This window comes from Limulus polyphemus, unplaced genomic scaffold (genome assembly GCF_000517525.1).
Source record: "Limulus polyphemus unplaced genomic scaffold, Limulus_polyphemus-2.1.2 Scaffold152, whole genome shotgun sequence".
NCBI lineage: Eukaryota > Metazoa > Arthropoda > Merostomata > Xiphosura > Limulidae > Limulus > Limulus polyphemus.
Window position 1 is genome coordinate 193,017 of NW_013665762.1, and position 25,752 is coordinate 218,768.

At 31.7% G+C, this 25,752-nt stretch overlaps 1 protein-coding gene across 1 annotated transcript in view; it reads left to right on the plus strand.

Annotated features, from left to right (window-relative positions):
- Positions 1 to 867: 867 nt before the first annotated feature.
- LOC106476038 (PHD finger protein 20-like protein 1) overlaps positions 868 to 25,752 on the plus strand; it is a 43,295-nt gene continuing 18,410 nt past the window's right edge. The window contains exons 1-8 of the mRNA XM_013936710.2: positions 868 to 1,673; positions 9,515 to 9,689; positions 13,552 to 13,636; positions 16,141 to 16,232; positions 18,607 to 18,682; positions 20,514 to 20,623; positions 21,148 to 21,232; positions 22,688 to 22,779. Of these exons, the coding sequence (XP_013792164.1) occupies positions 868 to 1,673; positions 9,515 to 9,689; positions 13,552 to 13,636; positions 16,141 to 16,232; positions 18,607 to 18,682; positions 20,514 to 20,623; positions 21,148 to 21,232; positions 22,688 to 22,779 (1,521 nt within the window). The remainder of the gene's footprint in view (positions 1,674 to 9,514; positions 9,690 to 13,551; positions 13,637 to 16,140; positions 16,233 to 18,606; positions 18,683 to 20,513; positions 20,624 to 21,147; positions 21,233 to 22,687; positions 22,780 to 25,752) is intronic.

Below are 25,752 nucleotides of genomic sequence, written 5' to 3' on the forward strand. Positions count from 1 at the left end.
AAATTGAAAATGTATTTCCAATAATACTTTCTCACACACTCTCCCGCTCTTCCTCCCCATTAAAAGCCAGTGTTAAAAACCGTGGATTGAATCAGTCTCGAAAAAGTGATAATTTTATCTAAATGAGGTGCTTATATACAGTACCAGGATAGAGATTGCGTTGACATAGGTTTAGAGTGTTACGAGACAGATATTGTCAAGGGCAGTAAGATTAATTTGGAAATAAAAGACTGGAGCTAGCAAGAAAAAATTAGACCAATGCTGAGATGGGTAAAGGAAGGAAACCTTAGCAGTTGAGTAATAGCTATAGTGTGAAAGGAGGCAAGTATTATTGGAAATACATTTTTGAATTAAGAAAATATTTTAACCTTTGAAAGTTTTGTAAAAGAGATGCATTTAACACTGTACATGGTGGTTTTACTTTTTTAATTCTGTATATAAGGTTGAATGTCTTGTAACAATGATTTTTTGTAAACATAGAAAATGATTAAAATTTTATAACCCAAGCACTTTTGAAAGATGGACCTTCAGAGGCCTCTGGAGAAGAAAGGTCTACCTTTCAAAAGCACTTGGGTTATATGGTTTTATCATTTTATATTAAGATTTCTTGAACCTACATTTTTTCTGATATCACAAATTTTTTTAAATAGGTCATTGAACTTCATTGCAGTTCTGAAGAAGAGTAGCATTTTGAAAAACTGCTAATTTTGTGTAGCTTTGAAGAAAAATATTTTAAAGAGTACATGGTGTATGAAGACTTAGTTATGGAAAAATTATAAAAATGGTTTTGAAGGATATGATTTTTTTATAAGTAGAAAGTGATTTTGATTTTTTAATTTGATTCAAAAAGTAATTGGATTACTAAGGATGGAAGACAGTGAAAAAGTCACTCAAAATCAGGACAGTTTTATTGAAAATGCTATACATACCAAACAAACTAGAAGAGAAGGAGAGAAAACCAAAGAACTTGATAAGGGTTCCAAGTGTTATGAAAATGAGCGAGCTTCTTTAAATAGAACAAACCAGTCTGTAACCCAGAGTATAGTGACTAGAGGCAAAAAACCTGATTTTCAATCATTACTGAAAGGAGGAATTGCCACTGCTATCAAAATGAAAAAATCATCAACATCAGAAAAGCAAACTCTGGAAGTTAATAAATCTGCAAATGATAAAGAACATCCAAAGAACACTTGTACTTCACTAGCTTCTAAAAAAGGTGTAGGTAAGAAGCCGGACAGATTCCAACAGGAGAAGGACGAACATAACCAGAAGGACTTTGCATGTGATGAACAAGAATCAGTTGTATCCAGTAGAGATGAGATATCTTTTGACGAGAACACACAGGACAGCTATGGAGAAGGATCCCTGTGTTCAGAATCTTTAATTGATGGTGACCAACACAGTTGTAGACAAAGGAGGTGTGACTCAACTGAAAAAAGGGAGAATTTAAAACAGAAGTCTAATTGTAGTTTCAGAAAATTGAGTAAACAGTGTAATGTTAAAGCTATCAAGGCTAAAAAGAGGAAACGTTCTTTGTCTGTAAGTTCCCAAGGATCTGACCGTAGTCATAAAGATGGAGAAAGGCCTTCAAAGAAGAGGAAAATTCCTAATAGACCTGGTATTGTCTTTGAACTAGGTGCAAAGCTTGAAGCCAAGGATTTTCAAGATAAGTGGTAAGTTGGCCGTCTTGTTATTTGTTTGTAATGGAAGGGAAAATACTAAACCAGACCTCTGTTGTATATCTTAATTGAACAGACTTACACATTCAAAAGCATTTGTTTTCTTGAGGCTTGTTGGTTCATTTCTGCTATCTATATTCAAGATGCTTTCTTTGATTCTCAAAAATCTTAACACCTTTGTCTGGCCTAATTATTTTGAGTTTCTGTTATGCTTAAGTTGGTCAACAAAAATGTTGATGAAAATGTTTTTTGAATTGATTTTAAATTTAGTCAACAGTGAAGAAGAGAAGACGAGAATTATTTGGTATGACTAAGAGAAGACTAAGAGCTTATGTGTCTGGCATAACGAAACAAAGATGAAATTGTTTATACATGTAAAAAACAGGAGTACTTGCTGTATAGTATTCATTTTCTTACCCTTAGATAGTTTCAGTACTCTTTCTCTCTTTTTTTCAACCACCTAACAGTTATTTCTAATGTTTCTTAATATTTGTAATTCTCAGGCTAACACTTGAATAAGCCCTTTTTTTTACTATTTAACTAGTTAACTGATTTGATGCTTTGGAGAAAACATTTTGATTTAAGCTCAAATTCTGGACCTATCCTGTTGTATTATCATAAATGAACATACAGTTAAATTCAATAATCACAATTATATGGATTAATACAAATTATGAAAGATGTAACACAAATTTAAACTTTTAATAAGGAGTGTGGGGGAAGGAAAATGCAACTGAAGCAAAACTTCATTTTTATGCTTTACTGGTTTATGTGACTTTTTTGTTTGTTTGATGGAATGATATCATGATTTGGAATACCTTTGAATAATATACAGAAAATTAAGACATGGCCAAAATATTCATCATTTTGTTGATGAATAAATATTTAATCGCTGCAGTTGACTAAGCTGAGACAGTGATGAAATTAAATCCCTTGACTAAGACTAGACTTTGTTACCTTGGCTAATATTATTACTGAAATTAAAAATGCAGACTAAGTTAACAATTGTCAGAAGTAACGTTTTAAATGCATTTCTAATAATGTGTATTATGGATCATTTCTTTGATTTTATATTAATACACTCCTTACCTGTTATTTGATCCCATGAATTTTGGTAGTAGTGTGGCAATTGCATTTGAATAATAAGTCAATGTGTTTCAAGGTTCAAATAATCAGTTACTGTAACTCTGAATAAATGTAGTCAAACTGTTAGTTTAAACACACACAAAAATTTGTTTTGCGTCTAGATATAACGAAGGAGTTTAGTATGTTTGTTTTCATAGTCAATTTTTTCCAAAAGAAATAAACAAAACAGTGTAATAGTTTTCTCTGACATGTTACAGTTCTGAGTTGTACAGGTGTCTGCTTGTTTGGTAGATATGGGTAACTTTTAGGCATTCTATAAAAAAATCACCTTAAAAGGTTGGTCATTTCACCTCCATTTTACACCAGAAGTATGTATGTGGTTCTAGAAAGAAAAAAAAAGCATTAGTGGTTTAAGTTATAGAGGGGTGTAGTACAAGTCTGTACCATGCATTAACTACCTTCCTCTAATTAATATGTAAGTTTTTTCTAAATTATTATTTCCTAGTCCCCAGTTAGGACACAGTGAGGTGCTCATATGAGTCACTCAAATTTTCCTTTCTCATGTGTGCATAGCATGAGTATTTATCAATTTGCTGTTATCCATATTATTTTATGAGGAAGATAACTTGTAATGTTGTGAGACAGTTTTTGTGTGTGTGTGTGAATCGAATAATAGCCAGGGGCTGCCACAATCTTTCTGCCCAGTATGCTCTGAATGCATGGGCTGCTCACAGACCACAGAGCCATGTGCAAGTCTGGTTTGTTTAATGTTTTTGTATTTAAAACCAGGTTTTCCTTGAGTAAGTTGTGGAGCAGTGGAAAACATCTGTGTCATTTGTGAGTCACCCTAACAAGTTAAGAGCCAGACATGCAGTGCCTCTTGTGATGAGTGCTACCACCAAGAGGTTTTTTTCTGCAACTAGATAAGATGTTGAATATTTTTGAAAGAGACTGGTGATCAGTAGTTGCCCAGTCCCACTGAGAGTTATGAGTGAGGTGCAGTTAATGGATGAGCTCCATCAGCAAGTCATTTGACTAACAGGTGATATGGCAAAAGCTCACTGGTAAAGATGAGGAGGACAATCAGGTACAAGATATTGAACCTCTCCCTAAAGAGAGATGACTAATAGCTGAACCAAGAATCAAGGGCAAGATGTCATTTGGTGGATGGCAGCCATCAATATAGTTATATTATTTGCAATACAGTGAGTACCTGCACCAATGACAATGAGGTGTGGTGTAAGAAAGACCCCTTCAAGAAGGGAAGTGAGTTACTGAAGTAACCACAGGTTGTAGGGCAACTAGGGGTCCAGAAAGACCCATATGTATGAGATGTTCAGTGACCCCAATATTGAGAGATGACGCTCACCTAAGTGTGGAGCTCTTAGATCCTGCTAACTCAACAGCACCCTCATCATTCCAAACTGTCCTGTCTGAGATGCATCATGGACCTGTCCATCATTGATCACATTAAGACCATGGTTGATCATGTTGGAGGTGAAACAGGTCAATCCCTTATGTTCAAGAGGGAACAAAGGAAGACCTGTATAATGTTTTAAGAAGGTTCCAGCAAGTCTCAGGAGCATACAATTCAATGAGTAGTCTAGAACCTAGACAGTCCAACACCTAATGCTATTAAGTAGCTAACTAACTGGTACAAAATTATGTCCTAGTTGTTCTGACCTTTATGCCCAGTGGAGAACCAATCTGTCTGCTAGGTTGAATTCAAGGTTTGTAAGAGAACTTGGGTGCCTTTGTGGATTACTTGCATGGTAAAGCATACCCTGCATCCTCCTCAACAAGTTCATTAGGGAACAGCTGAGTAAGACCACGAGGTATCACTTGAGCATACAAGATATTCATATCTTGACTGAGGGTATCATTGGTGATGATGTTTGAGGTCGTTACTTCAGACAAATCATTGAAAAAGAGGAAACTGATGTCAGCAACTGTTAAAGCATCTCTGATTAAAACTCACTCTGCTAAAGCTGGTGCTCCATTTGACTCAGACTTTGCTAAGAACAGAACCACAAATGTCACCTCATGGTGTCATGCCACATGCAGGCTGGTATCCAGCAAACTAGCAGGGCTACCCAGCTCATTCGAGGATGTTTATGCCATAACAAATCCAGCCAATGACTCCACATGAAGGTACGTCTCTGACTATATCTAGGCCACTTCAAATATAGGATGAAGATCTTTGTTTATGACCTCAGATCTGGCATTGGTCATGCTTGGTATTGGCATACTGCAGAAGCTCTGTTAACTTCTAAACTGAGTTTTAGTGGGAAATCTATCTAGTGCCAGTCGTAACTGAACAAGAGACAGTTGGTTGCTCTTCTGTACGTTGTGAAAGGAACAGTAATACCTGTGTGTATATACAAGTGGTGTCTGGTGGTGTTACGTAAACAGTTCGAGTATGCCAGTGCTATGCAATGTGGCTGTTTAACTAATGTATGAGACACTGTCTTCTGTTTGGAAACCAGGCAGCAGTAGCATGGATAGGGATCTGTCCATTGGACAGCAGATTTTCTATGCTGTTCTGCAATTATGGATGGTTGGCTGTTCAGCTTCCTGCTGTAATGGTCGTTGGAGCAACAAGAGAAGTGAATGTGATTATCAGCTTTAACATTAGTATTTCTTCTGTTGTTAGTTAAGGATTGCAGCAGCAGTCACATGCTATCAGATATAGAAACAGGTGAGGTGAGTCCTATTAAACAACTGTCATGCTGGTTTACCTGGAGCATTAAGGATAAAGCCAGCACCGAGATAAAACAGATGTTAATAGATGGACTAATATAATTTTTGTAAAGTATGTGATTATCTCTAGTGATGATTTTAAAAAAGAAAGATGGTAGTAAGACGTTTTATATTGATTTCTGGCAGGTGAATGCCATGATGCTCATTGGTGCCATTCTATTATAATGAGCATAAGAATGTCTAGATGCATTAGAAAGTACCCAGTGGTTTAGCACTCTAGATCTGGTCCTTGGATAGTGGCTAGTTGAACTGTATGATGAAAGTAGAATCAAAAGTTCTTTTAATATACAGGATGGTTAGTTTGAGTTTTGAGTCATGCCATTTGGCTTGTGATGTGCTTCTGCCACTTTTGAGAGACTGATTGAGTTTATGCTTGAAGAGTTGCAATAGGAAACATGCCTAATATGTGGATGAGGAACATTTGAATCTGCTGTTATGGACCTGTCCATGTTTTTAAGGTGAATAGGAACTGCAGGATCAAAGTTCAAACCTAGGAAGTGTGCACTCATGTACATATCAGTAGAGTTTTATGGACACATCTTGAGTAGAGAAGGCATCTTGGCCGACACTTGCAAAGATTCCAGAGGTTCAGACTATCACAAAACCTAGATGGGAAGTTCAAAGTTTTTGTGGGTTCAGGTTTTATTATTACATTTCATTGGCAATTTTTGAAGATTGTCACACCAACATCCACTCTCATAAAGCTGATGAGCCTTTCAGGTGGACCAAAGAGTTTGGGCATACAATCCCCTCCTTGAAGCATGCTTTAGTAGAAGCTTCTGTCCTGGCATATCTTCAGCAGGATTATGAGTTCCTTGAATACTGATGATGGTGATAGTGGAGATTGAGCAATGCAGGATAGGGCTGATTATAGGCATTGCATGATGAAGAAAAATCTACTTGGAGTTGTAGTATTGATGAAATGCTACCAAGAATACTTGTATAACAGAAAGTTCATACATCAATGAAGTGGCTTATGAACCTTAAAAATCCAAAAGGTATAATCACACATCAAATCACAAAGTTGAAGGATCTGTAACTTTCTGTATGGTGAGATCATGTCCACCTGTTGGATATACTGATCCAGGACATTGAATTGAGATAAAAGCCATTTTAGTTGTCATCACACAGTTCACGCAGTAGGCAATTTTATTGGTGACTGAATACCGAAACTTACCCCTCAATAGCTCTGATAAAAGCAGTTGAGAGACCCAGAACTGACGTGGACACTTCTTGCCATGCAACAAGAGACACACATGAGCAATTGAGAGACCCAGAACTGACATGGATACATCTTGCTATGCAACAAGAGATGCACATGAGCAATTGAGAGACAGAGAACTGACATGGACACTTCTTGCTATGCAACAAGAGACACACATCTAGCACAAGTTGAGAAACTGAGTTTAGTTGCATACAAGCTTTTATATCAATCTTGTCAACCACCTTGATGTTGGAATCAACCTGTGCTGCAGCTAGTGCTCCTCAACCCCAGCAGGAACAGATTCTCAAGACTATTCTTCATTTCAGGATTGGAGGTCATCAGGGAGCTATTGTTAGATCTACATCATTTTTACTGGCAGGGTTTGAATCTTGACATTCAGTGTTGATGTCAACACTGCATCATTTGTACAGTACAGAGAAAAAATGGCCTAGACAGGGCAAGTTCCATACAAAAATAGTTGATGCATCTTAATGTTAAAGAATATTTTTGTATTTCAATGTTAAAAGTTTTTTTGCATTGTTTGTCTCATTGTTTAAGGGTATTTTCATGTATTTTATTATTTCTTGTTTTTCTTTATTGTGGGAGCATAGTATGTTAGACTACTCCCAGCTAAAGGAAATGAATGAACTTTGTTAACCAGTCTTTTTAGTGCCTTGTATTGTAGTGTTGTTTTGGCTTTTGTACATGTGTGTGTTGTAAGGTAAGTAGATTTACTGGAACCAGGATGAGTTATTTTGGTATTTTGAGTGACAAGCAATTAAAGTTTGATTTTTTAAAAATACTATTAGAAATAGGGATGCTCATGTGGGCCTGGAAGGAAAAGGAGATATGTGATACAGGGCTGTTCCATGCTTTTGCTCTCCCTATAGTTAATATTATTGTTTTTTATAGTTCTCAATGTGGATGCAGTGAGGTGCTCAAGTGAGTTACTCATCTTACCCTTTCTCGTATTCAATAACTGGCTATTAATCGTGTACTGTTACAAGATAGATAACTTGTAATGTTGTGAGAGAGACAGCTATTTTTCTTGTTGGCAAATTGCATGATATTTAGGGTTAGCACACCCTTTGTGCTTGGTACACTGTGAATGTATGAGCCACTCATTGAATGTGGGTCTATGCACAAGCCTAGATTTTTCATATGTTATTGTATTTAAAGACAGGTTTTTCCTGAGTAAGCAAATTTTGTAAAATTTGGAGATTTTAGCAGACTTTTTCCTTTTAGCTTTTAGACTCAACTTGGAGAGCTTTAAGATATTTTAAGGAGTTTACAGAACTCTAACTTTTTTTTGGATTTAACACTTGTTTGTAGTAACTTTGCACTTTTATTTTAACATTTTTAGAAATGAGCTTTGGATTTTTAGTAGACCCTTTTTAAGGAAGTTATTGTTTTCTTAAACATATGACACATGGGAAAATATGGTTTTGCTTTTGTGTAAAAGTAAAAGCGATGCTACTGGATGAAACATTAATCAAGGTTCATTACCCAGTTGTGAGTTTCAGAACAGTTATTGTTTAGGAATAATATTTAGATAACCAGCAATCAGAAATGTCAAAAATCGGGCATCCAGTGACTTTTCTTTTAGCTAATTCAATTGTTGCTCCTCCATAGGTAACCATTTTGGTAGACTACAGACTCGGGTGGTTTTCATTACTGTTTTCACACAGTGATACGATAGTTTCTGTTGTTGTTAATGTCGTGGTTTTTCTTTTTAATTGGCCAAAAGTTTCTGCAGTGATACAGTAGCATGGTTGTTGAGAATTTCATGAGCTCTCCTGCTTCCTAAGTGACTCCTTAGAATATTTAATAATAGTTGTATACTTCTTACAAACAAAATTCTTCTCTGAACTTAAGAAAAATGCTTCCATCTGAAGAAAATTCATTACATGTTTGTTCTGGTTATTACAAAAAAACTGGTATAGTTTTATTAGTGTTTGGACTTTGACTTGAATTATGAATGGAATTTTTTTTGCAACTGTACTTGGCAAGACTGGAAAAAAAGCTTACAAACAAATGTTGGAATGAAGATGACACGTGAAAGTGTTGAAACTTACATCTATTTAAATTTAGTGTTGTTCCATATTAGTGGATTTAAACTTGACTGTAGATTGATTAACATGTTGTTTTGTATTTACCTACTATTGCTATATCTAGGCCTTCTGATTGGCATTATGACACCTGCATTGCTACTAATGTTTGTCTAGGTGTAAGCTATATAGAGCATGAGGCAAGTAATACTGCAATGATATTAATTATACTTTTAACTGCAAAGCGTTTTGCCATGAAATCATGGTTTTATGATACAAAAATATATAATCTTGATTTGTGTCTAGTATGATACAATTGCCAATATATTATTTGTCCAAATTGGGCACACAATTTAAATTTTTATGCTTCTGATGTGAGTTTTCAGAGCATTTGGCATTGAGCATTAATTAATTTAACACCCTTGTTACAGTGTGTGTGTGTGTGTGTGTCTATATAAATATATATATATGTATGTGTCTATATGTGCATATACATGTGTGTGTGTGTCTGTATTAATATATATATATATATATAGACATTGCATCTATACCATAGTAGAACTGTAAAAACTGTATAGTGAAATTTCTCAAACAAAATTATTTCAGAAGTGGTTTCAGTCTTTGATTGCCTAAATGTAAAGGAATGCATTGTACATGTTGTATACTGTAACTTCATCTGATTTTAAAAGGATGTTTATTACAAATCATCTTGTTTTTTTTCTATGTCTTTGGAACAGGTATCCAGCTAAAATAATAGCCATAGATGATGATGATTGTGAAGTTTTGGTTCATTATGAACGATGGAGTGCAAGATTTGATGAATGGATGTCAATGGATAGTCCTTGTTTGAGACCACTTCATCATGCACATACAAGGAAAGAGGAAAAAGAGCGTTCTGGAAAGCAAGAACTGGTATATTTCCCTAGAATTTTTATAACACTTACTTGTGTCTTCAGATATCATCATCCAGTCCATAATTGTTTATTGATTAAATCAGAGTGGTTGTTAATTTCAGTCACATTGGTATAAAGTGTCAATTTATCTAAAATTTCACTTTTATTATTTTCAAGACTTTGTTTTACCTCTTTAATAATAATTAATTAATAATGCCCAACTCATAACATTGGTTCAGTAGTAAGTCTGAAGGCTTATAATGCTAAAATCTGGGTTTTGCTGTCCGTGGTGGACACAGCACAGATAGTTCATTGTGTAGCTTTGTGATTAACAACAAGCAAACAAACTTAACATTGGTATAGGATAAAATATAGCTTAAAATGTCATCATATTTTATTTCTGTAGGAAGATATATAAATATATTAGTTTTTAGTTGCTCATAATTAACAAGGAGGAAACTATGATATACTTGTGTGGTAAAGCCTCAAATTTACGACATTTATTTTAGAATATATCCTTATTTCTTTATAGCAAGACTTGTGTCATTTAAAGTCTCTCATTTTTATAAAAGTTTGTACAATATCTGATTTCATAGGAAGCTTAATATTTTCGGCAGTACAAAATCTAAGTAACTAGGTGCTTATGTTATTTCAAGCTTCCAGCTATTGTTAAATAATGTAAACTATCAAGCACTTTTCAGTAGAATAAAACTGTTAAACAGTTAAATACCTTGTTCTGCCAATTGAGGGGTAAATAGTAAAAAATTGTAAGTTTCGGTAGGTCCACAGTAATAACTGTGCTAAAGTAATTTTGATTATAAAATTTAATGTGCACTTAAGTTTAATATAAATAATAGGACATAATTAAATTTGGAAACTTGGCTCACTTGATTCATATGTTCAGATATCATTTTTTATGTTACTGAAAAATACAGAATAACTAAAAACCTTTTTTTTAAATATTTGTAAACACTAACATGATTTAATGTTATATTTTGATCTATTGTATTTCTTTAACCCCCCTTACTTTGGACAGGTCATACAGTGTACATCATGATGTTTTAGAAAGTTATTTTCAAAATTTAATAAATAGCTTTATTATCAATGAATGTCAGTAAAATTCCCATCAAAACATAGTTTATAATTCAAATTTTAGTATTATATATATTTTGATTTCTTAATTTGAAAGAAAAATATTAAAAACAAAATCCTTAATATCCTTTTTTGTGTGTCACATGGTATGTCCGTTTGTCTTATTTGTCAGTTTATATTGTATTGAGCCTATTATTATTATCAATGAATGTCAGTAAAATTCCCATCAAAACATAGTTTATAATACAAATTTTAGTATTATATATATATATTGATTTCATAATTTGAAGGAAAATATTAAAAACAAAATCCTAAATATTCTTTTTTGTGTGTCACATGGTATGTTCTTTTGTCTTATTTGTCAGTTTATATTCTATTAAGCCTACCATACAATGTTAGTAGTGATGGTTGGAGATGGCTTGAATGGGTAATGAAGAAAAACTTTACCTGATGATGACAAAACCTTGTCGAAACGTTGTACATTTGCTGTTATGTTAAACTTATTTTAAAGTTTTTCTTCATTACCCATTCAAGCCGTCTCCAACCATTATTAGTCTCAAAGTGGGTTCCTTGTCATTGAAAATGTCAGTAGAGGTTAACAAATTAGAAACTAAAATTTTAGACATTAACAAGCTAGAATATAAAATAAGAACCTCCCACCTTTTTGATTTGCTGAGATATTAATAACATGCTTGTTTGCTGTTGACAATGTCATATCAACAGTCTAATGGCAGGAGTGGTGATTCATTGCTTTATGTTTGATAGGTTTCTACTTCAGCTGCTAACAGTAAAATAAACATAGGAAATAGATGTGAAAAAGTTAGAAGTATAAACTCTCAAGAGAAGTACTTTGAAACTTCATGGTCACTACTAAAAAAGGATAGAACAGTACGACTCATTTTATTTCACTTTTTTTTTTAGTGATGGTTACAAGTTTGGTCAAATTGACCAAATGCATATGGAGTTAGGGTAGAGAAAATAAAAAATAAAGTTTTAGTTAAGAAAAACGTTTGATATCTATGTAGGAGGTTTTAGAAATTACCCAAATGAAATTTTATAATTTTCTGAAGAAGAAAAGTATTTTTAATCTTAGATTGAAAATCACTGCACTCAAAGCAGTCAACACTCTTACTCCTTATATATTCATGTACAAATTTTTAGTAAAAATACTTAATTAAAAATTTTTATTTTTTTGTCTAAAAAAGACTAGTAATGTTTACTAAAAGCTTGAAAAATTTCATGAAGATGTACAAAACATTGTTAAAAGTTATAGTATGGAAAATGAAGGTCACTTTGGGGTTACATGGTTGGTGTAATCCAACAAGGCTGTTGCGAAAGGGTTAACTTGAGTGAATTAATTCTTTTTTTTGCTACTTGAGGTGTAATTTATGCAATATCAGTAATAATCAACAGAGATCTATAATTGAAGCCTTTAACAAACCTTGTCAGTCCTTTATTAATGAAGAACCCATTATCGTTTTATGTTAAAGTTATATTAGCTACTGTTTGTTTTGAAGTCCAGATCAAAAAGAACTGACTTGCAAAACCAGCAGAGAAATTGTAGATTTTTGGCTGTAATGGACTGCTCTTTCCTGTTTTTAGAGTGACACAACATTTTGGCTTCTATACTATCATTAATGATTGTGGGTTAATTTCAGCACTCTCTCATTAATGTTTGTGAATTTTCTGAGTATAATATGACACTTATACACTACCCTAGTAGTTCGTTGTGTAATTTCAGTAAAAGTGTAGTTTATCAGTTTTTAGACAATCACTTTTTCTCAGCCTCAGTTGTCACTGTGTGATCTAATTGCCCAATATCTCAGCTTTGAGAAGACGTTGACTACTAGTTTAAACATAATGAAACCATGCTTTATCATTTTGTGCTTCATCTGTAGTATGATAGGAAGAGAAATGTTTTTTTTTTTGTGGAATAAGGTGATGTAGTTCTAGTTAAATCATTTTGCACTTGGCCATATCAAGTTTTGTTTCATTGACAAGGCTGCTGTGTTAAGCTTCATTTGCATTAGGCTATATCAGGCTTAGTAACTGCCTGAATGGGTAAAGAAAATCCCAAAAAATAAATGTGAAATGAAATATATGAAAGAATATAAAATATATTTAAAACTTATTACATGTATTAAATATAACCTTCTGATGAACAATTTACAAAAAAATTTACTTTTAATTTAGAAACCTATGGTAAAAAGTATTTATTGTATACTAGTGATTGTAAACAGAAAATTGTGTGCATTGTTTTTCAAATAAAAAAGATAAGATTTACACTTTTATGGAATAATTACTGTAGGAAGGTTTTAAAAGAATGTAGGGAGACATAAAGACCAATAATTAAAATCTTTAACAAAGGTAAACATTTTTATTTCTTAAAAAAAATATATCATAATAAATATTTTCCAAATTTCAAAGCTGTGAATTCATACAAATTTCACATATAAAATAAGATATTTCACTATTTCATCCAGTAGTTTTTCACAATGCAATAAAACAAACCATACACTAGATGAATCAAATTTAATGCACCAGGGTCTCACAGAGTTAAGCATATTGGATATTTCAAACATAGTAGACCTGTCCATTAAAGACTAAATATTGTACAAATATTAAAAATTATTGACATTCGGCTTAATATCTGTTTTTTGTTTCTGCTTTGTGAATCACTTGTTTTAAATAATTAAAACATATTCTCTACATATTTTTTTATAACTTTAATAAGTAGGTTGTTCAATTTATAAATAAAAAATGGTATTTTTGTGTTAATTTTTTTTCAGAAACACAAAGTAGGAGATGAGGTTCTTGCAAGGTGGGCAGATAGAAAAATGTATCCAGCAAAAATTTCTGAAATTTATGATGATGGTTAGTAAGAATATATTCAATATCTAAAAATAGATTATACATTTAAACATTACACATTGGGAGTTTGGCAACTGTTTCAATTTTTAATACATGAAGCTGACACCAAACAAAAGTAATGTTAGTGCTGTATATGGCATGGCTACCTTTGCTGAATGACTGCATTCAATAGACCTGCAAGGTGAATAACACAAATGTACAAAATTCAACCATCTCTACGAAGCCAATGAAATATATGTTGCATGGGGCATGGGTACACTAAAAAAATTATGATGTAATTTAGGCATCTTTCTATAGAACAAGAAATATAAAAAATGTCCTTACAAGAAGAAGCTATGAGCCTGTCAAAATATTACAGCATATTTTCTGTCTAGTTAGGTTGAATATAGAAGTAAGAATAAGCTATAAGTGTAATTTAGTTGTAGTAATGAAATAAACTTACTAAAAATGCAATATTTAATATAGGTGAATTCTGAAACAGTCACAACTGGTCAGTTATCTGGAAAATTCTTTTAACATTTTTCTGTAGTGTTTTGCTTCTTGCACAATTATATAGATAAATTTGGGGGAAAATATTATATTGGTATCCCACTTTATTATTTTATTGTGAAGATGTATAACAATTAGACTAGCATTAAATGTACAGCATACTTTGTTAAGAGTGTTTATTTAGTGATGCACAATATACTGGATATAGTATGCATATTATGTCTTTTGTTCATATGGTATTGAAGCATAGTATTCTGTAAGCCAGTTAACATTTACAGCACAGGTTGATTCTTTTAGTATTGAAAGTAATTATGAAATTTTATTCATGCACATAACGAAGTACAGTAATTTACTTTGGGATCCTTTGGTTAAAATTGGATGTATTGTATATGCCACTATTAAACCACAAGCTATTCAGATTACTTTGACATTCTAGATCATGGTAAAAGTAAGGATAATTTTAGCTGTAATTAAATGATAAAGATAAAAGTCTAGGTAGTCAATCTTTGCAGCAATAAACTTTTGTTTGCACATTACCATAGATTGAAACAATGGAATTAAAGGTATGACTTGTTGTTTACAATGTGTGATTTTATGGCATGTGTGGTATATTCAAGTGAACAGAATGATCTTGAGAGCTATGTCAGATAAGTCTGCTAAACAGAAGATTGTTTCAAGATATAGAATTATGGAGTGAAATTATATAGCATACTAATTGAAATAAAGAGACAGAAAAAGCAACAAACAAAATGAAACACAATATTAAGATACTGAACATAAAAACTCTGTGTATACATGCTTGTTGGACTAAGGATTCAGTCAGACTGCAGGACACAAGGTCTCATACCTTTACCTTACATGGACTTAGCTTGATTTATGTCAGGTTTTACACATGGGCCAGATTCTTTACAGTAGGTGCCTGTGTCTTGTTGTGATAAATTTCAAGAATAAACAAACACCATCTAGTCCACTTATTTTAAAATAATATTAATAATAATATTACTGATACAGTAACTACATAGTATTCATTTACCTGTATATACCAAACCAAGGTATATATACAGCAGTCTGATACAGTAACTACATAGTATTCATTTACCTGTATATACCAAACCAAGGTATATATACAGCAGTCTGATACAGTAACTACATAGTATTCATTTACCTGTATATACCAAACCAAGGTATATATACAGCAGTCTGATACAGTAACTACATAGTATTCAAATATATATACAAATGTTCATTACACTGTTGGTTATTACAGTTGTGTCCAGAGCTTTAAATAATTCCAAAACATACTTACCTCCGCTGACAATATAGCTATTTCTCGATCTCCGGGGTTTCCACTCTTTGCCTTCTAAGTATTGAAAATACTTGCTCTAGTCATTTATACCCCACTTGATTGCTCTTGGCAAATTCTAATTTGCAAAATTCTCCATCAACTTCAGTGCACCCTCTATATAGGTACTGTATATTTTAAAATAAAGGACTTAACACTTGGATAAAATAAAACTTCAGATCATAACACACATTATTATGTTAATTTCTTTCACATACATTGATATTAAAAGTGTTTAATTAAATTTTGAATGTAACACAGTGGCTTGTGCAGAAAAGGGTTTAAAGGGTACCCATCACGAAAGGATTAATATGTTTTTACCAAGTACTTTGCATATTTATTTATAAAAATATAAAGATTGAAAAGAAACTTTTAGTTTTTTTTATCAGAGTGGGTATCTCTGTCTAGCTGTTAATATGTATAAACACTGTATACGTGTAATAGTAAATTAATAAGATGCAGTTTTGAATGCTACATTTTTTCATCTTGTGTTATAAAATTAAATGCTTTTGAATGAGACTGAATATTGAATAGTATCAAAACTATAACTTTTACTGCACAGTTAAAAACTAGAAGGTTCTTTGTTGTAGTATGTATAGGATCAAATAAAATCTTGAATGTACAATGGAGTCCTGCAAAGAATATTTAGTGTTTTCTTAATTATGTTCTATTTTAGGGACTTATAAAGTATTGTTTTATGATGGTTTCCACCGCAAGGTTCAGCCAATCAATGTTCATAAACTACCACCTGAACTTGTTGGTCAAGTGGTAAGTTAATTTTAGTTAATCTTATTTGCTGAGAAATTAAGTTTAAAAACAGGTTAAAAGCATTTAAAAGTTTAGTTTGAGATCAAAAGGCACTGGTGTATATTGTATAGTGTTTTTTTTGTTTTTTAAGTTCTGTGTATGATTAACATCACCAGAGACAAGACTTTTCCATTGGAGTACAGATTTGTTTTTTGTTTTAAAAATAGAAATGTATTACATTATGTGTCATTATAAGTTTCACTTATTTGTCTCATATGAGTTAATTAGGTGAATTTGATGGCCTGTCCATGTTTTGGAGGTACACCTTGTTATCCCTTGCTTTCAGTATATCCTCAGCTGTAGATATATGCTTCAAATAATTGTCCTGTCAGAAAATGAAACCTTGGCTATATGAGGGTGTAGCATGACTTTGTAAAACACTGCAGTAATTCACTCTAGTTAATTTGTAGCAATTTAGTCACAAAAAAAAGCATCTCTGAAACTGTGATGCTTGGCAATAGGAAGTTTCCAGGTTATTTTATTTGTTATGTGTGCGATTGGTATTAAGATACATCTTGGTCACTGAGATGAATCTAATGTTTAAGTAAAAGTAATTAAATAAGAATTGCATTTGTATTTGTTCTATTAAATAAATTAGTCTTTATTTCTATAGGCCATAACCAAACAATTTATGAGCATACTTTACTTATTTTCATGTTGTCTTCAAAAATTATCTGCTCCAAACTTTTCAACAGTTGTTTGTACTATTACCATCTTTATTTGGCTTATTGTTGCTGTCACCCACCATATCCAATGTGCTAATTGTGGATAATAAATGTTTTGCAATTTCCTGTGTTTTTTGGAAATATTAATCTTGGAACAAGATAAAATAAATATTTTTTTAACTACTAACTTCAGTTTTAAGTGTACCAAAAATTTGTATTTTTATTTTCATTATTAGTTTTCTGTAGCACCCTTGAACTGATAGTTGCTTATTCATCACACTTACAGTGTTGATAATTAGGATTTATGGTTGTATTTATTGAAATATATAAGCTTCATGTTTAAAATGGCTGGTTTGTTCTGTTTTATTTATCATATTTGGATTTTGTTGTTTTTTTTTCATTCTGATAACAGTAGTCAAACAATCCATTCTCGTGATCATTATTACAGCATAATAAATAATTAGTAGATGAAGGATTGAAGTGTTTTTGTTAAAAGTGAATTTTGTACAGTCTAAGTTTGTGCAACATAACACAGACCAACGATGGTTTTATTGTTTTTACATGTTCTACAGTAATTTCTGGATGTTGAATCCGAAAATGATAACCATTTTTCTTCATCACATACAGATTTTTCACAAAATGTCATAATGCAATGCATAATTTTTAAAAATGTATTTGATTTACTTTTAATTCACAATATTTCTAAGTTTATAAAATATTACCCATTGCAATATACACAAACTTCACTTTTTGGTTATTTATTATTGATTCTTACCAAAGTTGTTTTTCTTGCACATTGGATGTAGTTTCTGTTTCTATCAACCTGTCTTCAATTTACAGCATATTTTTCTAAAACTATAGTTCAACAACAAAAAAAAAAAGACTTAAAAATGTAATACCGTTGAAGAGTTACTAACCAAAACATCTATAAATAATGAGGTTACTTAATAAAGAAAATTAATAACTGGCATAGCATAGCTTAATTAATAATACTCAAACACACACAAAAATTGAAATATAACAAAATAAAAAAAAATTCTAAAAAAAATTAGAGATAGCCTTCTTTACAGACATGAAGTGCGATGAATGACATGTTGTGTGGAAATAAAATATTTTAGAGATGTGACAATAAGCAGTTATTCATTAGTTACTACTGTAGAAAAGTCTTTTTGATTAACTTACATATCACTAGAAAAGTCTATTTATGATATAAAGTGTTTTTCACGGTCACTTTAATTTCTTCAAGTTGTTTTCTATTGCTCTTCAACAGTATATATATATGCAAAAACAAAACATTTAAGATATGCATTGAAAAGGAATTATACATTTAAAATGGTTAGGTTCACTTATCTGAAGTATTTTGAAGATTTAATTTGATGTTTATATGAGTGTTATTTTTATGGCATACTAAAAAGATTGAGTTCTTAACAACACCTAGTCAAAACTAAGCCAACTAAGTTGACAAGAACTAATTAGTAACTTATAAATTAATGAAACCATTCTGTGATATACTTACTCTCATAAATCAATACACAAGAAAAATAAAATCTGTAAGGACAGGAATCAAGTGAATCTTCAATTCAGTACTCTCTTTTTCTGACTGAGAAAACATAAAATCAGAAGATTAATAACAACCATTAAAGCTTTTGGATAACTTGCTGTGTTTGTAGATCTTTCCACCATCTCATCAGTTGAATGAAGCAAATCAAGATGACTCAAGTAAGTCTGGGAAAAAAACAGCAAAAGGTAAGAGTTGTTATTTTATTAAAGTTTAGTCTCCACAGTTCCTGCTGAATTGGGCATGATGATATTATCCATGCTTGTGAATGAAAGCTTTCAGTTGATGCATGAATTTCCACTATAGGTATGCTGAGGTTGATGTAAAACTGTTTGTAAATCTTTCCATAACTTGAAGTAGAAAGAAAAGCATTGGTGCACTTACTTTATTCTAAGCATGCTAATGCATTTTGAAATTTGAGTATCAGTATGTTAGTAATGAGCCTGGAAGGATCTGTGAATTCCAAAACATACCGTGTTTATAAGGTTAATACTGTAGTTTAGAGTTTCACTTAAATACAGCAATACCTCGTTTAGTGCTCAGGAAGGGTTCCTGAGAACAAAGCTCTAAATGAATCAGCTCAAAACAGAGTTATTTTAACATTACATATATGGAGGTATGTAACTGAAAGCATTGTTTCTTACCTGTGAATGATATATAAATGCTTCATTTGGTACTGGTAAATTTAATGTAAATTACTCACTGTAATATTGCCATTGCTGGAAAAAAGCAAATTTTTATTAGGCTTTAATCTTGTTTGGCTACAGAGGCATCAAATAGAAAATCAGACCCCTCCTGCCACACCCATCTGCCAGATCCTCTCTCTCAGGATTTTCAATACATGTAGTTCTCTCTTAAATTTACAACTATATTCATTATAACCAATCGACAGGCAAATAACATATTATTTTACATTGCTTTCTGTACAGAAATTTGTAGATTGCTTTCTTAGAAAATGTTTTTTTTCCCACGGAAACTATTGTGCAGATGGATGACATTTTAACAGTTCATATTGCGTCGCTAGAAATGCCAGAAAAATTGTGATAGTTACGGGACATTGTCTGCTTTTAGAATGTTATTATTCTATGTTCTTTGTTGCATTATTTTATCAATAAAAATTATTAATTATTTAGTGTGAAAAAGTAGTGTTCAGAGAGTTATGGATTTTCCTAATTGTTTTTCTCTCTCATGAAAAAAAAATTCTCTCAAGGAGACAAGAGCTCTATAATAAATCAGCTTAAAGTGGGATGGTGCTAAGCGGGGTCTTACTGTATAGTGTCTGTGACACACATGATTTTTATAGGTTCCTAGAAAGACCTTGTGATTGGCATGTCTGTACTTTTAGATTAGTACATGAGTAAATGTTGTTTCACACACTAATTCCCTAAAATGACCCGTATTTGTGTTAGCAGAGAACTAGAAGTTAATTTGAAGAACTGTCTCAGCATGTTAACTAACTACATCAATGTGGCAGATGAGTTTTAAACAGTCATTATGTCTCGTTAAAAGCTAATAAAAATGTCACTAAACTGTAACAAAGTTGAAAAATTCTTTGTAACCATTCTCCAGAATAAGATTACTTTAACTCTAAACTTACCTATTTTCAACACACTATGTGGGTCCATTACTTTATAACATAAAAGACACAAACAATAAAATGTAAAAAAAGTATGCCATCAATATTTCAATTAATCTCACTTATAGCTAGATAGTCCCCATGTATTTAACATAAAAAATGAACAACTTCACCCTAATTTTGGTCAGTTCTTTATATTGATTGTTGTAATAGTCAAAAACATAAAATTACAGATACAGAGTGAGACAGAAAATAATTTATGCTTAATTTGTTTAACTTGTTACAACACTGGTTGTGTCTACAAAATCAGAATTAAATACTGATACTTAAATATTTGACTTATTCAGCTTATTAGTTTGCAGCAGCATGAAAAGAAGCCATAAGAAGAACTGCCTGTAATAAATTATCTGACTTTAATAGGTTATTAATTTTGTTTTTAACAGTCTCAAAGAAGTGTATAGAAGGAGAAAGTAAAACAGCACCTGTGAAGAAGGCTTCAAATGTATCTAAGGAAAGTAAGCCTACAAGCATGAAGAAGAAGAAGAAAACACATGTTAGTATATAAGCACATTCTGATCTTGACTGTATGAAAATCTAAACACGTTTTCAGTGAATGAAAAATGTAGTGTCATGTGCACATGAATTAAAAAAAGGAACAAATTTTATGTTGTGAGGTATGAAATGAAAAAAAAATGTTTAGTTTACAAGGTTAATTTGACTCTACTAATGGTTTGTTTTGCTGTAATGATGATACAAGTGCTAAAAAACTTTATGAAATTTAATCATTGGAAGATGAAGTTTCTTTTTATAGTGGTGTTATTACTTTTTCATTAGATGGTGCTATTCTGGATTCTATTATGGAATTTTTGCAAGTATTTTAATGCAAACAAGAGCTTAATATGAGTTATGCATTAGTTAAAGTTTACATGTATCTTGTAAAATTAACATCATAAGATTTTTTCAAAGAACCTGATTTTATTGACTCGTAATGTTTATATGTCAGTTCAGCTTTCAATATTTTTATTTCATGATATATTGTATGATATGGCCCTTATAGAAAATCTGTATGTTTTATAGGAATTTGAAGTTGGAGAAGAGGTTTTTGCAAAATCTAAAAATGGCAAAATGTATCATTCCAAAATAATAAAACTACTGGAGGATGGTGAGTAAAGTGGAATTATAGTTTTTTTTAATTTGCTCTCACTCATAATATAAAGAAATCATAGTTGTATACTGCAGCTATTTACTATACATTAAAAATGTATTGTATGTTTTTTCTTAAAATGTTAACAAGCAAGATGAATAATTTGATTCAGTTGAGAATTTGTCTTAATGTATATTGCCCTGTTTAATTACATTTAATTGTCAGAATACAATAATATCATGTTGTTAAATTAGACTCTGTTTTAACTCAAGGGGATCTATATTCCCACCACCACCACTACAATGTTAAGATGCTTGGCCATGGTATCTGAGCAGTTGTGTCAAGTTTGGTCCTGCTAGCTAATGAATGGGGGTATAAACACAGTTTCAAACATGGCATCCCAGAATCCTGAGAAGGGCCAGAAACATAAAATATGGTGCTAGATGTGGTGGGGTCAGTGACCATGAAAACTACTCTTAGACCACTATACCTGGGTGACCTTTTCTGCATGTTTTAGCCCCTCTTGTTATCCCCTTGGTAGATAAGCTAATCTGTATGGCTAAGAACACCCTCTGGGCCACATTGAGCAAGTTCGGTGCTACTGGCTCCATAACTGTGGGAGTTCATGGACAAACGAATAAGTAAACACAGTGTTTATTAATATCTTATATATATTGTGAACTGTGGTGTCTATCAGAGTGTTTGTCTGTCTCCCCTTTTGAAAAGCTTTGTATGCAGGTAAAGCTCAACAATCACTTTTGAAATGATGGGAGAATAGACATAAATAATGTTGATGCCAAATTTTATTTTGAAAGTGGATATTCTAAACTAAATTGTTAGGAATTAATCACACTATCATTCAAATTTCAAAATGTGACGTAACTTAAAGAATAAAAATGTAGATTTACCGTATGTTATTGTTGCATGGCTCTTAGCATGACTGAAATGCTCAACAATTACTTTTTGTGGTAGGTGTTATAAATATCCCAGAGCTTTGCTCTGAGTGAATCCAAGAGTGCAGTACAATTAACCTTTTTAAAGTCCATGAAATAAATTAAATTGACAGATTAACTTAAACTTTTCCCATCACTGGGGATGGGTACTTTTTCTTGTAGGATTATAAGTTAAATTAGTGTTAATTAAATATGAATTATGAGAAAATAATGAAACATTACTTTGTAATATGCTCTAGTATGCAGGTCTGGATAATTTTTAATTTTGCCTGGGAAATGAGCAAAAATTAAAAGAAGATTTTTGAAAGAATGTGGTCACTCTGAGTGTTATTATATTAACATACTTTCAAGCTGCCTGTACTACTACTCAATGAATAAATTTGTGAATTTTTACTGTTACTGTAAGTTAGTTATAATTGTACCAAAAAATGATATTTTTAAGTTTATTTTCTAGTGTAAGAGGGATTTAATGTATTAATGTAAAGTATTGAATAATATAATTTATTCATTATTTGATCAGGCTGTTACAGTGTCTTGTTTTACGATGGAACTCAGAACAAAGTTAATGCAAATAATATTCAGAAGTTGCCACAAAAGTTAGCAGAAGAAATGGTAAGTGAGAGCTGTGAAACCTGTGTGTGTGTGTGTATCATTCTTCTGAGTTTATTGTTTATAGCCATAAATGGTGACTAATGCAAGTGGAAAAATAAAGCACCAAAATAAATGTGTTTTGAAAATCAATCAAGTTGAAATTGATAGGATATATAAAATGGAACTTTGTGATCAACTATAAAAAAGTTTTTAATCCAAAGGTAAAAGGAAGTATTCTATTATTTCTTTCAAAATGCCTCCTAACAAAATTTTAGAAGTTTAACAAATAAAAGAATGATAGAAAAACTATATCAAATTATATGAATTTTTTAAAACTGAAACTAGATACTATTTAGTAAATTTTTCTATAATTTTTCTAAAATTTGGTTAAGTATTCCCACTGTGAAAGAACAACAAATCAAGGGATATCAGTGATACACCTCTGATCTGGAAATGATTAAATGGTTGTAGTATAAGTTATATTCCTGTAATTCATAATATAAAAATATAATTTGATTGACACTTGAACTTTAAGTTTCCTGGGTCGATCAGTATGAAGCACTTAGTCATGAATGAGCTCTATTGACCAAAAGCAGTTATTATTGCTTTTGTTCCCAGTGTTTTGTTAGTTTAAACAGCAAAAAGAATTGTTAAAATTGAGTTAAATATAGTGCTACTGTACATTATTCTCTAGTTACTTGCATGCAAACTCTTTCTTCTCTACAATATGTAGTTGCTAATGAAAGTTAATAATATTTTATCAGCAGTTTCCTTCATATTCCGTTGAAGAACAAAGTCAGCATGTTGCAAAGATAAAAGGAGGTGAGTTATAGTTGAGAAATGTTTATTTTATTAAATGGATGTGAGCAGTTCTTAAATTAATTCTACTGTTTTAAGTATTGATGCATGAAGATAGGAGTGTGAAACTAGTATAACATCTCAGTAATTAGCAGTTATATTTTTTTGTGGTTTGCATTTAAGTTCCGTTATTTTTTTAAATGAGGTAAAATCTAATGATTTTTTTTTGCTGAAATATTTTGCAGTTTGACATTTTTTAATTGTGAAGAGGTTTAAAAGATATAGAAGGGAAATTATTCATTGGGTTTCAGATTGTTTGTTGAAGTTCATTGGTTTACATGCTTTTCTAGCTCAGACATTTTATACTGTAAAATTCATGTCTTGGTGAAACAGATTGTTGAATATTAACTCACTCAAATATGATACTGCATATCTACATGAATCTTTGCACCTCTTCCAATATATAATTTCAATGCTTTGTCTTATGAATCTGAGGCTTTCTTTGAACGTTGAGACCAATTTCTAAAAGTAAAAAAATATCCACTTTTATGAACGTGCTCAAAAGGTAATCTGTCAACTAGGTGCTTCTTGAAAAGTTACTCTTTCTTTTACAGTGGTTTTATTAAGTTGTCATCCAGACATTATTTCTTTTAGATTATAAGCTTTTTTTATAATTATTTACAGGGAATGTAATTGTGATTTATATTTAGCAAAACGAATTAATTCGTGTTTAAAATAGTGTTACTGGCCCTGTATGGCATATGGAAATACAAGTAACATTAAATATTTGAATAACTATATGATATATAACATATTGTTTAAAGTACTACTAATTGTTTGACAAGCAGCTACTAGTTTTTGCTCTATTTTACTATCATATGATCTGGAGTAGTAGCATTTCAGTGTTGCATTTCAGACAGCATGAAAGGAATCCTATTTTTAATGCTTTTTCGTAAATGTATTTATGAGAAAAATAATGATACATTACTCTTAAAGTTGAATGATTTATGTTTATTTTGTCTTCAAAATATAAAAATCTTAAAAATTGTTATGTTTTATTGAATAAAGCCAACTTATAGTTTAATTGAAACATAGCAGCTTACTTGAAACTTAACAGCTACTATACTGTAGCTTCACATCACGGTTAGTTGAATTTTTTCTAATGTGATTCGTTAGTTTGTTTTAAAATTTGTTCTTAAATCAACCAAAATCCTTTGAGCTGTGGCAATGTATTTTTGTCAAATGACTCTTTCTATATTACTAAAAATAAAAACCTATATTATTCATATAGCAAAGAAAAATATGTTGTTGCACAAAAAGCCTTATTTGGATTAGATTTCTCAGTATGAAATAATGTTTAAGAACATCTTATATATAAACAAGAATTAGTTTCAGAATAAAAACATGATGTAATTCTTTGTAGACAGTTTGTTCATATAAGATCAAATAGAAACGTTAGAGATAAAAGACTTTGGGAATTATTTTCTTAGATATCACACTAGTGACAATTTTCAACACTGAGGCAAGCGTGTAATCCAACAAAATACTTGTTTACATTGAGGCAAGCGTGTCATCCCACAACATACTTGTTTACATTGAGGCAAGCGTGTCATCCCACAACATACTTGTTTACATTGAGGCAAGCGTGTCATCCCACAACATACTTGTTTACACTGAGGCAAGCGTGTCATCACCCACTACATACTGTTTATAAATGCTATTAAGTGTAATGTTGATGAACATATTTGATTTCTCTGGAATTATTCTCATTCACCTGTTGTTGTCTTTGGAGGTGTTGGCTTTCCATGGTAAATTTTTCTTTGAGAGCATTGGGAGTTGCTTTATGATAAGTTTGGCTGTCATGTTTCTATTTTCTGTATCTTAATTTTTGAATGTATTAGTACAGTGGTAAATCTTCGGATTTACAGTGCTAAAATCAGGGGTTCAATTCCCCATGGTGGACACATCAGATAGCTTGATGTGGCTTTGCTATAAGAAAAACATAAACAGACTCTTTTTAATGCACTCAGCCTACTTAAGGATTTTTCCTTGAGAATCTGTCTTGAATATTCTTCACTTTTAAATACCTTTGTCTTGTGGTTACAATCTGTTTGTCTGGCTTGTTATGTTCTTCTATACCTACTTCTTTTATTTAGTGCTGGTCTAGTTTTTTTTACTATTGCTTTCTGATTTTCT